A 14303-nucleotide genomic window follows, 5' to 3' on the forward strand; every position below is an offset into this window, starting at 1 on the left:
ATTGGGTGCCAAAGATTGTGCATTTACATTGCTAAATATGCACCCATTTTTTAAAATTCTAACCAATCTTCTTGAGCTTGTCCTGGGATGCAATTACTCAGGAATAATTTGATCATTTGGAGTCTTCATTCATGATTTTTATGGTGAGTCCAAAGCACTGCTCAGTATAGGTTAATTATTCCCCACTAATGAGGCAAGACTTTCCTGAATACTCTATTCAGTAATCATGAATTAAGAATGTTCCAGTCTGGCTGGTAGAAACAGGTACTGTTCCTAGGCCTGTGTGAGCATCAGGAACTGTTCCTTATAATCATTTTGGAAACTTCTTTCCTTAACCTCAGGTAGTTCTTCACAAGCTTATTCTGACCAGTACTCTGCTGAAAACTCAGGGTTGCCTCTGTACATCATCAGGGTTCTTTCTCTGTATAGCCATCTCCTCTCCAGTACTCTGCAAACTCTCACTTTTTTTTTTGTTCTCCCTAGACTCTCAGTTCCATTGCTCAACTCAGGGAGTCTACCTGGTTTTACCTCGGTTAACCCTCAAATGCCAAAATTGTCATCTCTGCTATGAAAACTTCCCTATTTCACCTGCAACAGAACTCTTCCTCTGTGCATCTATAATATTTCATACCACTGATAAACAACTGAATCCACTATATTACAATGATATGTGTCTATGTCTCCAACTTGCTTATGAATACTTAGAAGAGGTCTTTTTCTTTCTGTATCATTAGTGCCTTATAACAACACATAGTATGTGTTAAATGTTTCTTTGTTTTGTTTTCTGTTGTTGTTAATCCTTGCCCAAGGATATTTTTCCATTGGTTTTTAGGGAGAGTACGAGAGAGAGAAAGACAGAGAGAAGCACTGATGTGAGAGAAACACATTGATTGGTTGCCTTCTGCACTAGCCCTGACCAAGGCCCTAGGCCGGGGAGGAGCCTGCAACCAAGGTATGTGCCCTTGACAGGAATCAAACCCAGGACCCTTTGGTCTGCAGGCCGACGCTCTATCCACTGCGCCAAACTGGCTAGGGCTAAATAAATGTTTCTTGAATGAAGCATATATCCATTCATTCCTAAGTAATTACCATTTTTCCTGACCCTCTGGTTAGTTTCATATCCTGTTTCCTCCTTCCTTTCCAGACTTCTCTTTGTTTATTCTCTTATTTTAAAGACTTATAGGGAGCTCCAACTCCTAGAAGTTCTGCTCACCTTCGAATCGCTTCAGCATTTCCTTCATCAGTGGTATATGGCACACAGTCTTCACCTCTAGAACTTCAAGGGAATAGTTTACATCTTGGTTCTCACTCCTAAAAAAAAAAAGCACAGAAGGCTGCTCTTCTTAGGAGACAGCTAGGGCAGCTAAGACCCCCAACTCCTATGAAGGTTCCCACTCCAAAGCTTAGACAACTTCTCTTCTATTCCTTCTTGCAAAAGTGAACAGAACTCCTCTTCCACAGCCCCTCCAGGTGTGACCAGATTGCCCTATGGAGCCCGGCCTTGTTTCCCCTCTACTCAAGCTGTATCTTTACCATTCCATGCAGACCCCCATAAGAAAGAAGGAGTTCATACCTGGTCAAAAGATCTTTTGGATTCTGTGAAGAGAAGAGAAGAAAGAAAGAAGTAAGTTTGTACCTTCCTCCTGAGAGCTGGTACTCAACTTTGTGAGCAGTATTTTTCTGTCAGCTGCTTTTGTTTATGTCACAAATGATCTCTTGCTGCCAAAGCAAATGAACTGACACAATGTCCTTTTTCTCCTGTGACCCCTCTGTACTAGTTGACAATGTCAATCAATCCTTTTCTTGAAACTCTATTCTTCCTCTTTTAGCACTATGACATTAACTCTCTCCTGCTTTTCGCCAACTTCTCCATCTATTCTCTTTCAATCAGAGACAGTAACAAATGTTGGCTAGGATGTGGTGAGAATATAAAATGGTTCAGCCACTTTGGAAAAGAGTTTAGCAGCTTTTTAAAAAGTTAAATATACAAAACTGCCTAGCAATTCTGCTCCTACTATCTTGAAAACATATGTTCACACACAGAATACCAGACAAATGTTCATAGCAGCATTATTCATAACAGCCAAAAGATGGAAACAACCCAAATGCCCATCAATTTGTGAAAAGATAAACAAAATGTGCTGTATTCTACAATGGAATATTGCTCAGGAATTTAAATAGGAATGCAAATGCAGTACTAATATATGCTACAACATAAATAAAACTCAAAACCATTATATTAGATGAAAGAATAGATATACAAGACAACATAATATGATTGTTTGTGTGAAATATTCAAAAAAGTGAAATCTACAGAGTCAGAAAGTAGGTTGTGGGAGCCTGGGAGTAAGAACAGAGATTAACTGCAAACAAAAACAGATCTTACGAAAATGCTCTAAAGCTAGATTATGGTAAGGGTTGCACAACTTGATAAAATTATATTGCTCAATTGTACACTTAAAATGGGGGAATTATATCTCAAGAAAGCTGTTTTGTTTTGTTTGTTTTTTTAAAAAGGAAATATATCAAAATGATTAATTACCATTTGAAAGGTACTCAACCTCATTAGTCATCAAATGCCATGCACCTTTCAGGAAGAGGGAAGAGGTGCTGATTGAGGGCATGAGATAACATCATACATCATTTCAGATGGCTAAAATTAAAGAACTGATCATTCTAAGTATTGATAAGGATATAGAGCAAATGGATCTTTCACACATTACTAGCAATGGTGTAAATTAGTACAACTACTGTGATCAGAGATTGCTCTCATTGATACATAACTGACAGAAATTGTACACATTAAGTGAACCAAAACAAGATGTTTTTAACTGCTTTTTGTAACAGTAAACACTGGAAACAACCCAAAGTTTGCTAATAGTAAAATGAATAATATGTTTTTGTGTACTGATTCTATGGAAAACTGTCACCCCTCATATCCAAGATTCCGCATCTATGGATTCAACCAACTGCAGATCAAAAAGTTTAAAAAATATGTTACAGCCCTGACCGGTTTGGCTCAGTGGATAGAGCGTCGGCCTGCGGACTGAAGGGTCCCAGGGTTGATTCCGGTCAAGGGCATGTACCTTGGTTGCGGGCATATCCCCAGTAGGAGATGTGCAGGAGGCAGTTGATCGATGTTTCTAACTCTCTGTCTCTCTCTCCCTTCCTCTTTGTAAAAAAATCAATAAAATGTATTTTTATATTGTTGCTGACAATATAGTTAGGCCTACCATTGTTGCATATGTACTAAAATTTACCTTTTTTTTCCCATTCCCTAAAAAACATAGTGTAACAACTATTTACATTGTATTAGATATATAAATAATCTAGAGATTATTTAAGGTATATAGGAGGATATGCATAGGTTATATACAAAAACTATGCCATTTTATAATAGGGACTTAAGTATTCATGGATTTTGGTATTCTTGGGGGGCTAGATACCAAGGAATACAGTACTATACAACCTCAGCACTTTGGGCTAGATGAGTCTTTACCTGAGCCGAAGGGGAGGTGTGTTCTGTGCATTATAGGATGTTTCGCAGCATCCATGGCCTCTACACACTAGATGCTAATAGTAACCACCTCTGAGTTGTGACAACCAAAAATGTCTCTAGACATTGTTTCTGGGGGAGCAAAAGCACTCCTGGTTGAGAATTGCTGCTATGCAGTGATAAAAACAAATGATCTACTGCTATCTGCAACACGTGGATTAAGCTCACAAACACAGAGACAAAAGAGCGCATACTGAGCCCTTGCTGATGTGGCTCACTGATTAGAGCGTTGGCCTGTGCACCTGAGGGTCTCAGGTTCAATTCCCCGTCAAGGGCACATACATGGGTTGCAAGTTTGATCCCAGCTCACACCCCCCGCCCCCACACACAACCAGCTAATGTGTCTCTTTCTCACTGATATTTTTCTCTCTCTCTCCCACCCTCTCCCGCCCCACCCCCTTCCCTTCTCTTCTGCTCTCTCTGGAGATCTATGGAAAAGATATCCTCACTTCTTTGGTGAGGATAGAAAAAAAGAGTGCATACTGAAAGACTCTTATTCAAAAACAAGCAAAACAAAAGTGTGAGAAGCCTGAAAGGAGACTAGCTTTAAGGAAGAGGTAAAGGATATTTTTTTAAAATATATTTTATTGATTTTTTACAGAGAGGAAGGGAGAGAGATAGTTAGAAACATCAATGACAGAGAAACATGGATGAGCTGCCTCATGCACATCTCCTACTGGGGATGTGCCCGCAACCCAGGTACATGCCCTTGACCGGAATCAAACCTGGGATCTTTCGGTTCACAAGCCGACGCTCTATCCACTGAGCCATACCGGTTTCGGCAAGGTAAAGGATATTGATTGAGGGTGTGAGGAGGGCTTCTGGGATGCTACTTCTGTTCTACTTCTTGACTTGCGTGGTGGTTACATGGTCTGGTCACTTGGTGATAACTTGTCAAGCTTGTGATTTATATTTTTTTCTGAAGATTTTATATTAAAAATGTTTATCCTATCCTATATAATAAAACAATAATATGCAAATCAACTGAACAGCAGAATGACCGGTCACTATGACGTGCACTGACGACCAGGGGGCAGACGCTCAATGCAGGAGCTGCCCTCTGGTAGTCAGTGAGCTCCCACGGGGGGGGGGGTGGGGGGGGGAGCACCGCTTAGCCAGAAGCCGGGCTCACAGCTGGTGAGCACAGCGGTAGTAGCAGGAGCCTCTCCTGCCTCCACTACAGGCAGGTGGTAAGGAGCGAGGGGTCCCAAACTGCGAGAGCCCCAGACTGCGAGAGGGATGTCTGACTGCAGGCTTAGGCCTGATCACCGAGGTGTCCCAAGGATCATCCCCCAAGGTGTCCCGGAGTGCAAGAGGGTGAAGGCCGGGTTGAGGGACCCCCCAACCCCCGAGTGCATGGATCTCATGCACCGGGCCTCTAGTTTTACTATAACAATAAAAATAATATTGTCAAAATCTGTGGACACAGTTAAGCAATACTTAAATATATGTATTATATCTAAATGTAATGATCTCTAATAATTGTCTAGAACTTTTACAACTTGCTTGAACAATGAAGTGCCAATTACATATCCAAACATATAATCTAGCAGAACCTTTGAAATAACACATTTAAACACTGTTTAAAATACAGGTTTAATATCTAGTTAGAGTCTGAAACCTCAAAGATACACATGAGCCAGCAGAGTACTTACAAAAAAATTTATCAGCCAACATAAGTGCAAGATTAGACAAATAATTAAAAATAGAACTGGATCATAGCATCTCAGAGCCTCAGGGAATTTATTTTATTGATACCCATCCTTCCGTCCTTTTTGTTTTTCATTTATTCCTTCACTTTTAGCACATAACTCACTTCTATTCTTCTTAGAAACACAGCAACATTGAAAATAAAAACCATTCAATTGTGCTTAATTTTTTAATGTGTTCTTGCAAAATACATAGTATTGCTTACGTTTATGTATTTTTAATTTATGCAATGAGTTAGAGTTTGTGTGGCACTCTGTTTCTGGTTTTTTTTCTTAGACATTATGTTTTTAAGATCCATTCCTGTTACTATGTATACATTGAATCTATGTGTCCACTTTTTGCCAGTTTCCTCTTTCAGTAATTGATACCCAGATTGTCTTCAACACCACTACCACTATAAATAATGCTACTGTGAAATCATTATTTTTTCTCCTTACTAGTTCTTGGGTTTGCTCTATAGCTCTTCCCACAACCACTGCCTTCTTGAGTTGGCATGCTTAGCTCATTTATATTTACCCTTTTGTTTGCTGGTAAATACAGGATGGGGCAAAAGTAGGTTTACAGTCTGAGTCTTTTGCCCCACCTTGTACAAACATAAATAAGACAAATAGAAAAGTCTTAGATGCGCTTCAGATCCTAGATAAATTATTGAACCAGGTGAATGATACCTACATTGTACATTAAGTTCCTTTAAATAGTAAATCTTTATTTAATTGTGTAACGACAGTAGTATTACAATTTTAACATTTCTTCTATTAAACCACTAAGAAAGACATTCAGCTCTGAAGATAAGAGAATTCAGTTAGTGATGTTAACTAACCCCTCCCCTGCCAGTCTCACCTGAAGCAACTCCAGGATGGAGCTCTGGCTCTTCTCCTCGACCTCTAAGATGAGCTTCTTCAAGGAAGTGATTATCTGATGGAGCCGTAATGTGTTCTCAGTCCGTTTCTTCTTAGTCTCTTCTTCTTCTTTGCTCAACTTCTGAAGAAACAGTTGCTCTTCTTCAGCCAGGAAGTCATGCAGCTTTGTAAATTCTGCACTGAATCTCAATTTCTGATTCTTCATCTTGTCCTAGAGCCACATGAGATTGCTCAGTCCTTGTTTCTGCCTAGTCCTTACTCCTAAACTCCTTGCACATGACTCCCCAGTAATCCATGGTCCTTCCATTTTAATCACCTCCTCCAGAAAAGCTCCTGCCTACCACCCCCCGCCACAAATTTCCACTTCTCTATTTAAACTTATGTGATATCTTTATATTAGTCTTTATAGTATTCATTTATTCTTTGTAACATCTGGGTCTCTACTATTGCTAGCAATGCTTTGTGTACTTTTTAAACTAAAATGCACTTTCACTACTATTACTTAGTTTAGCCCTCAGAACACGTACTCTTCCGTTTTGTTAAACCTTTAGATATGTGCTTGTGCCCACACACATCATGCCTCCCAACTAGATTAGCATCTCTGAAAGCACAGTCCATTTACTTTCTACAATGCCATGGACCCAAACCAATTCCAACCTTAGGAAAAAGTGGGAAAGAAGGTGGCACTACCTCAAAAGTAGAGATGGGGATGAAGTATATGGAACTCAGAGATCATTAGGGACAGATACATACTTCCTGTTCTACCAACTTATCTGCAAGGGCCCTGACAACTGATGGCAGCCACAGATTGCAAGGGCCTCAGAGGCAAGAAATGTCCGACTACTTCTGCTGTTACCTTCCACTCTGTAGCATTCTTCACTTCCATGTCCTGTAGATGCATGGCTTTCTTCATCTTGGCTGTTAGACTACACTGAGTCATAAGAAGTTTTTCCTGCAAGCAGAAACACATATTAGAAATCATCTCTCCAAGCAACTTCCTTGTTCAAGAGCTTAAAAAGTCACCTAATCCAAATAGGCAATGATATTGAGAAAATGCTGAAGATAGTCATTGGCCATCTTCAGAACAAGAAATATTCTGGTCTTAAATTGCCACAAAACTATATAGAGTTTGCCTATTAAATTGGCAAAAACTGAACAATGTTAGACAATTAATAAGTATCTAGCATTGACAAGGTAGAAAAAGCTTCTGGCACCATCATAGTGGGAAAGTACAAAGTTGCATCTTTTAGAAGGACAGTGGCAAGATTTCACAAAATTTAAAATGTAAATAATACTACTTCTAATAATCTATGCAACAAAATACTACTAAAGTAATCAATATATAGGAGTGTTCATTACAGCATTATCCATTATCAATGAGAAATTATTAAATAAATTATGGTATATTGATACTCCACATTAATTTCAGGTAGTTCTGTATACATTGACATATTAAATTAAAACTAAGCTGTAAAGCAATAGTATTATATAATTCTGTTTTGCAAAGAGTGTGTGTCTGTGTGTGTATGTATGAGTTTGAATAGAAGAAAAATATGGGAGGTTATACACCAAAATATTAACACTAGTTATTTCTAGAGGATAGAAATGGCTTGAAAGTTGGGAGGAAGGGAGACTAGAAATTTTCTAAATTTGTTTTGTTTGAATTTCTATAAGAGGCATATAATTTAAATAATTTTTGTAATTTAAAAACCCAAATAAGCTATTTAAAAAAAATCCAAGTCAGTCAGCATTAACAGAGTGGGCTGTAGAGGGGAAGCACCTGATAGCAGAATGTCAGACATGACCTTAGAGAGAGAAGCAGGCAGGTTAGAGACACACACAAGAGGAGAGCCATTAGGAACTGATGACCAAATAAATGACTGCAAGAAGGAGGAGTCTAGCTTTTGCCCCTGGGTTCTGGCTCGAGTAACTAGATGGATTGTAGGTTATTTATCAAATTAGAAGATATAAGAAGGAACAGAATGTAAATGGGAGGGAAGAAAATAAATTCTACTTGAATACATTGCACTTGAGATATCTGTGGAACATCCAAGTGGATATACACTAAGTGCCCAGATTATTATGACCACCTGACATTTGTAAGCAAATTAGCTATAATTTCCCGCTGAAGTTGCTAGAGGGCCAGACCATTATAAATAGGGAAGCAGGTTGTTTACCATGACAGTAGAAGTGATTTTTTTTCTGAAGATATGGGTAAACAACGCCACTCAGTGTAGTTAGCAGTTAAGAGTCAAGAAAGATCTGAACTAAAGAAGTAGATTTAGGGGTTAGAGCACAGGCAGCACTTGAAGCCCTGGGTATGAATAAAACCGCCCAGTAGAATTCTATAGAGTAAAAAAGCATCAGGGCTGAAACTGGAACAACAACAAGGGATCTGCAGAGAATGAAAATCATGCATAGAAGCTGCAATGAGTGATTGGTGAAAAAACATGAGTAATGGTTTCTTATACACAAAGCAAAAGAGTATTTAAATTAAAAACTGGTGAAAACTGCCAAATGCTGAAGAATGATTGAGGGAAGCTTCCTGTAAGTCTGTGTGTATGTCAAAATAAAAAACTTAAAAGAAAAAAGATAAATGAATAGAACAAAGAAATAAGTGGTATAATTACTTTTTAAATTATTCTCTAGGAAAATAATAAAAACTAAAAGGTATCACTTTTCTCCCAATAATTTATAAGTGACAATGCTTAAAGTTAGATCATTTAAAAACACAACACCAAAGTTGGCAAGGACATGGAGCAACTAAAACTCTCATACAATGTTGGTGGATGTATGAAATGGTACAACTGCTTCAGAAAAAGATGTAGCATAAAACTAAACATACATTAATCCTAGAGTCCAGCAATTCTATTCCTTATTCCAGGAAAAATTGAAACATGTCTCAAATGTACACTTAAACTGTATCTATTTCATTATATTAAATTTTACCTCAGGAAATAACATAAACAAATGTTAACTCTGGTTAATGCTGAGCATGCTAAAGTATAGGAGGAAGTGTACTCTCTGCAATTAACTTTAAAATGCTTCAAAAAGAAATAAGAATTGATGGATACAGAGAAGATATAGACAGATCAACAGATAGGTGATTAACAAATAGAATAAAATGTAATGACAGAACCTAGATGTGGGTATACTGGTATTATTACAAAACTAGAGGCCCTGTGCACAGATTTGTGCACATTGAAAGGAAATTAATTAAAAGGTGGCCAGTAGGGGTGGGACTGGGCAAGACAGGCCAGACATGCCCTGGGGCCAACCTCCTGCGGTCCCTCCCCGGCCAGCCGCACCTGGGCGGCACCATGGCTCAAAGGGTGTCTGCAGAGTGAGCGGGGGATCCCTCTGGCAGGTGGGGTCCCTCTGCCTGGCCTGCGGGGATCGGGCCAAAACCAGCAGTCTGACATCCCCTGAGGGGTCCTGGAGTGCGAGAGGGCAATCTGCAAAATTGTTGTTGCTGGGCAGCTCCTGCATTGAGCATCTGCCCCCGGTGGTCAGTGTGCTTCATATCTACCAGCCAGTCGGCCAGTTGGTTGGTTGCTTAGCCTTTTATATATGTAGATTCTTCCAACTTTGATGTATGCTTGAAAATTGAGCAGTAAAATGTTAGGGGGAAATAACATTAGGTTACAAAGGAATTTATTTAGTAGTTCTGTTTTATATCACAATATCACTTGTACAATTTTCTAATATAATGTTTTATATGTAGCATTACAAAATCAACTTATTACTCCTAGTCGTTCACTTAAATAGGTATATAATCCTGCTCAGTAAGGTAAGTGATTATCTTAAATAATCTTATTATTTTATTCAATTATGTAACTACTACTTTGTAATCACTGTCAAATTCAATGTATATGTGAGGCTCATAATGAGATATGTATGTGACCAAGATTTTTTTTAAGTTTTCACTTTTGTTTGATAATGAAAACAATTTAATCTTTTAAATAGAATTTTTCAATTTTTAAAAGCCTTTAACAATTCTAGTATGCATGAATTATCCTGCATAGTTGGTTCTATTATCCAAGACTTTTAAGTCTTTCTGAATCTTGCCACAGTTGGGATATAAACAGGATCCCTGAGTAAACTTGGAAAACTCCTTCCCTGCAATAACAGAAACTGCCAGGAGGTGGCAGGAGGGCAGCACCAAACATTTCAAAGCTGGCTAGTTGGTTTTTAAAAACCATTTTCTCTTGATTTAACATCAGAAAAATTTGTGTATATAAAACCATAAGTATAATAAAAGTGCATACACTTGCAAAATGAAGATATATGCTGCTTGTTATCATGTTGTTCAAATAACATTAAACTTCAAATCAAATAGACCTTCACAAACTAGTTATGTACCTGAGGAAATCAGCCTCACACATTTCCTGGGTCACAGCTGATGACAAATGGATTAAATGGTCTCTTAAATACCAGCTCTTAGGTTCTGTGCATTTCTGTCACTGTAATCTCTGCATTCCATTCAAGCAGGCAGATGTACCTCCAAAATAGAGATCAAATCAGCCCCCTTACTGTCCCCACAGCCACTCTCTAGTTCCAGTCACCATCATCTCTTGTCTGGACATGTGTAATAACCCCATGACTGGTTTCCTACTTCCAATCTTGTCCTTCTCTCATCTGATATTCACAAAGCGGCTAGAATAATCTTTCTAAAAGCCAATCAGACCATGTCACTACCCTGTTTAAGATTCTTTATTGGCTTTCCTCATCACCGGAAAAATTCAACACCTTATTATGGCCTGATATAACCCAAGTCATCTTATGCTACTTTCCCCCTCACTCATGATGCTCCTGGTACCTAGACCTTCTTTCAGTTCCAGGCTCTTCCCAGCCTCAGGGTCTTTGCATTTGCTGTCCAGTGCCTGGAATGTTCTTCCCACTGTTCCTCAGATGGCTGGATCCTACCCATCTATCAAGTCTCACCTGAATGTCATCTTAGAGAAAGCTACCCTGTTACTTCTCTGGCATGGCACATTATTTCTTTCACAGCATATTACAATCTGTGATTATTTCATTTATTTGTCTGTCTGTTGTCTACCTCCTACCCCCAGCCCAAATAGACTATGCACTTCATGAAAACAGTCTTTACCTGTCTTATTCACCATTCTATTCCCAGTGCTATGGCTGATGCTGTAGTATAGTATCTGACACAAAACAGTGTTCAAGAGATATTTGTTAAATGAATTAATAGTAATGAAGGGATTAGCTCTGAGAATCAGCAGAATGGCATGAGAGTAGAAAGAACAGTGCTTAAAAGCCTTTCCATGCAAATAATCTGCTTCCTCAAGTTTATGAAGCTACTTCTCTTTCTCTGTTCTCTTTTTCTCCTCCACCACCAGTGACTCTTAAAAAAAACACCTTGTTTTCATCTAAAAGACCTTTTGAGCCTGGCTAGTGTTGCTCAGTGGTTGAATGTCAACCCATGAACCAGGAGGTCACAGTTCAATTCACATGGTCACAGTTAGAGCACATGCCCGGGTTACAGGCTCCATTTGCAGTAGGGGGCATGTAGGAGGCAGTTGATTTAAGATTTAAGGGCCCTGTTCTCCTTTCACAACCACCCACTTTATGTGCCTCAGCCCTCACCCACAAATGTATTTTCCCTTCCATTTCTCTGATGGGTCCTTTCGATCTCTTTTGCTGGTTACTAAGCACTAATATTTCCCAGCTTCTCTTTATGCGCCCTCTTTCTTACCATCTATGTGGTTCCCTTAGGGCAGTGATCGGCAAACCGCAGCTCACGAGTCACATGCGGCTCTTTGGCCCCTTGAGTGTGGCTCTTCCACAAAATACCACGTGTGGGTGCGCACGTACAGTGCGATTGAAACTTCGTGGCCCATGCGCAGAAGTCGGTATTTTGTGGAAGAGCCACACTCAAGGGGCCAAAGAGCCGCAGTTTGTCGACCACTGACCTAGGGGAATCTCATCTGCTTACTTCTTCTAGGCTGACCATTCTAAAATAGTGTTTCGAGCCTCTGATGCCCCCTGCCTCCTGTCCCTCTTCCTTAGACTTCCTGTCACAGTTGCCTCCCCTCAACATGTCCCCAAATGAGCACTAGAAACTGTCATCCTAGACTCCTCTCTCTCCCTTACCCACCAAGTCCAATTAGTCACCAAGTCATTCAACTCCAGCACTCATGAATCCATCCCCTCTTCTCCATGTCCCTGCCCTACACTAATTCAGGCCCTTATTACCTCATGCTTGAAATGGTGCCACAGCAGTCTAATTGTTCTTCTCCATCCACATAGATATCAAAGTGATCTTTCTAAAACCAAAAACTGATGGTGTCATTCCCTGCCTTTAAATCCTTGATGCCCATTGCCTCAAAGAGAAAGCTACGAACAACATCCTTCATGACATGGCCCTTGCCCCTTTCTTCAGCCTCAACTCCCACCATCCTCCCTCCCATGTTCTACACTCCAGAAGTTCTAAGCAACCTCCAGTCCTCTTACATATCACACGCTATTCCACACTGCCACTGTTCCCTTGGCTTGAATATCCTCTCCCCTCCCTTGCTATACTTACCCTTCAAGACTGAACTCATGTTTAATGCTCCTCTAATGCCATTCCTCACTCCTCGCTGATCACTCTGATCTCAGACTTTCTGGGTACTTGGTACAAACTTGGGTAACTCTCAGACACTAAAATTGTTGGTGTACATGCTTATAAGACAAGGCCTATGTCTTTCTCGTTTGTTTATGTCCAGATTCTAGAACAACGCCTGGCATCCAGTAAGCATCAACAAATGTTACTGAATGAAGGAATTACTATATATTTCATTGTCCAGCTTTACATCTGTTTCCTGTTTGTAGTCAGCTGATAAAACTGTACAACATCTTATAGTTTACAAAATCAGTTAACTTGTGTCATTCAGTGAGTGCATTCAACCAATACTTACTAGACACCAATTCTGTTGGAGACCACTGGAGTTACACCATCAGTAATGGAAGGGGACAGGGCTACTCTGGAAAAGATGATCAAGGAAGATCTTCAAGCTAAAAGCAAGTAAGGTCTAAAGGACAGAAGGTATGGGTAGAGAAAGAGAACAGCCTTGAAAACAAAAGCAAGAAGGCCAGTGTGGCTGGCGCAGAGTAGGATAAACTGATCTATTCAACTGAAGCTTCTTAACTAACGCATGAGATAGGCCAAATAATATACAATTCAAACATTAAGTGATTTTCTCAACTGATTAAAGAAGCTAGTAACAATACCCAGCTTCATTTTAACCCATGCTTTTCCCAAATCATCACTTGTCTGTGACACCCACAGGACAGACCTGCACCGTCCAATACAACACCCATTAGGCAGTAAGCACCCAAAATGTGGACAGCTGGAATTGATATGTGCTGTAAATGAATCCTTGAAAATGACTTCAGGTTTTCTCACTAAGCAGAATATAGTCAAACACTACTACAGTTAAATACAGTGGGGCCTTGACTTAAGAGTTTAATTCGTTCCAAGATTAAGGAGCTCGTAACTCAAATTACTCGTATGTCAACTCAATGCAAAAAATTGGCGGAGAGACAGTTGGTATCTCGGACAACTCGTTAGTCGGGACACTCATAAGTCAAGGCCCCATTGTATTATTAAAAATGAACGGCCATAGCTGGTTTGGCTCAGTACATAACGCATCGGCCTGAGGACTGAAGGGTCCCAGGTTCGATTTCGGCCAAGGGCACATGCCCAGGTTGTGGGTTCCATTGCCCCCCCCCACACACACACAGTAGGGGGCGTGCAGGAGGCAACCAATCAATGATATTCTCTCATTGAGGTTTCTCTCTCATATCTATCCCTCTCCCTTCCTCTCTGAAATCAATAAAAATATGTATTTTTAAAAAGTGAACGTCACCTGCTGTTTTTACCACTGTAAAAACTACACATGTGGTTTGCCTGACGCTTCCATCGGACAGCACTGGTATACACACGCCCACTCAGTGCGTTTGCCTGGAAGGAGACGCTCCCCGGGCGGTTCCCGGAAATCCTGCAGCGATGACAGGGCCCGCCCCGCCCCTCCCATCCCCCCGTTTTCCCTTCCGCTCGGAGCTCCGTGCAGCGTCACTTCTTTGAGCCTCAAAGGCGTTTTCGTGCTTCCCAGGGGGCAGCCGCCACCCCGGGCATCTTTGACGACAGCGAAGCGGCCGGTACACACTACACT

General features: G+C 40.2%; 1 protein-coding gene across 1 annotated transcript in view; it reads right to left on the bottom strand.

Annotated features, from left to right (window-relative positions):
* The window catches only part of LOC102774476 (E3 ubiquitin-protein ligase TRIM4-like), a 20706-nt gene extending 8149 nt beyond the window's left edge, over window positions 1-12557 (bottom strand). The window contains 7 exon segments of the mRNA XM_015563271.1: window positions 1214-1311; window positions 1574-1596; window positions 6107-6337; window positions 6983-7078; window positions 12343-12386; window positions 12389-12413; window positions 12471-12557. Of these exon segments, the coding sequence (XP_015418757.1) occupies window positions 1214-1311; window positions 1574-1596; window positions 6107-6337; window positions 6983-7078; window positions 12343-12386; window positions 12389-12413; window positions 12471-12557 (604 nt within the window).
* Between the last annotated feature and the right edge of the window lie 1746 nt (window positions 12558-14303).

Source organism: Myotis davidii, unplaced genomic scaffold, assembly GCF_000327345.1.
Source record: "Myotis davidii unplaced genomic scaffold, ASM32734v1 scaffold2559, whole genome shotgun sequence".
Taxonomy (NCBI): domain Eukaryota; kingdom Metazoa; phylum Chordata; class Mammalia; order Chiroptera; family Vespertilionidae; genus Myotis; species Myotis davidii.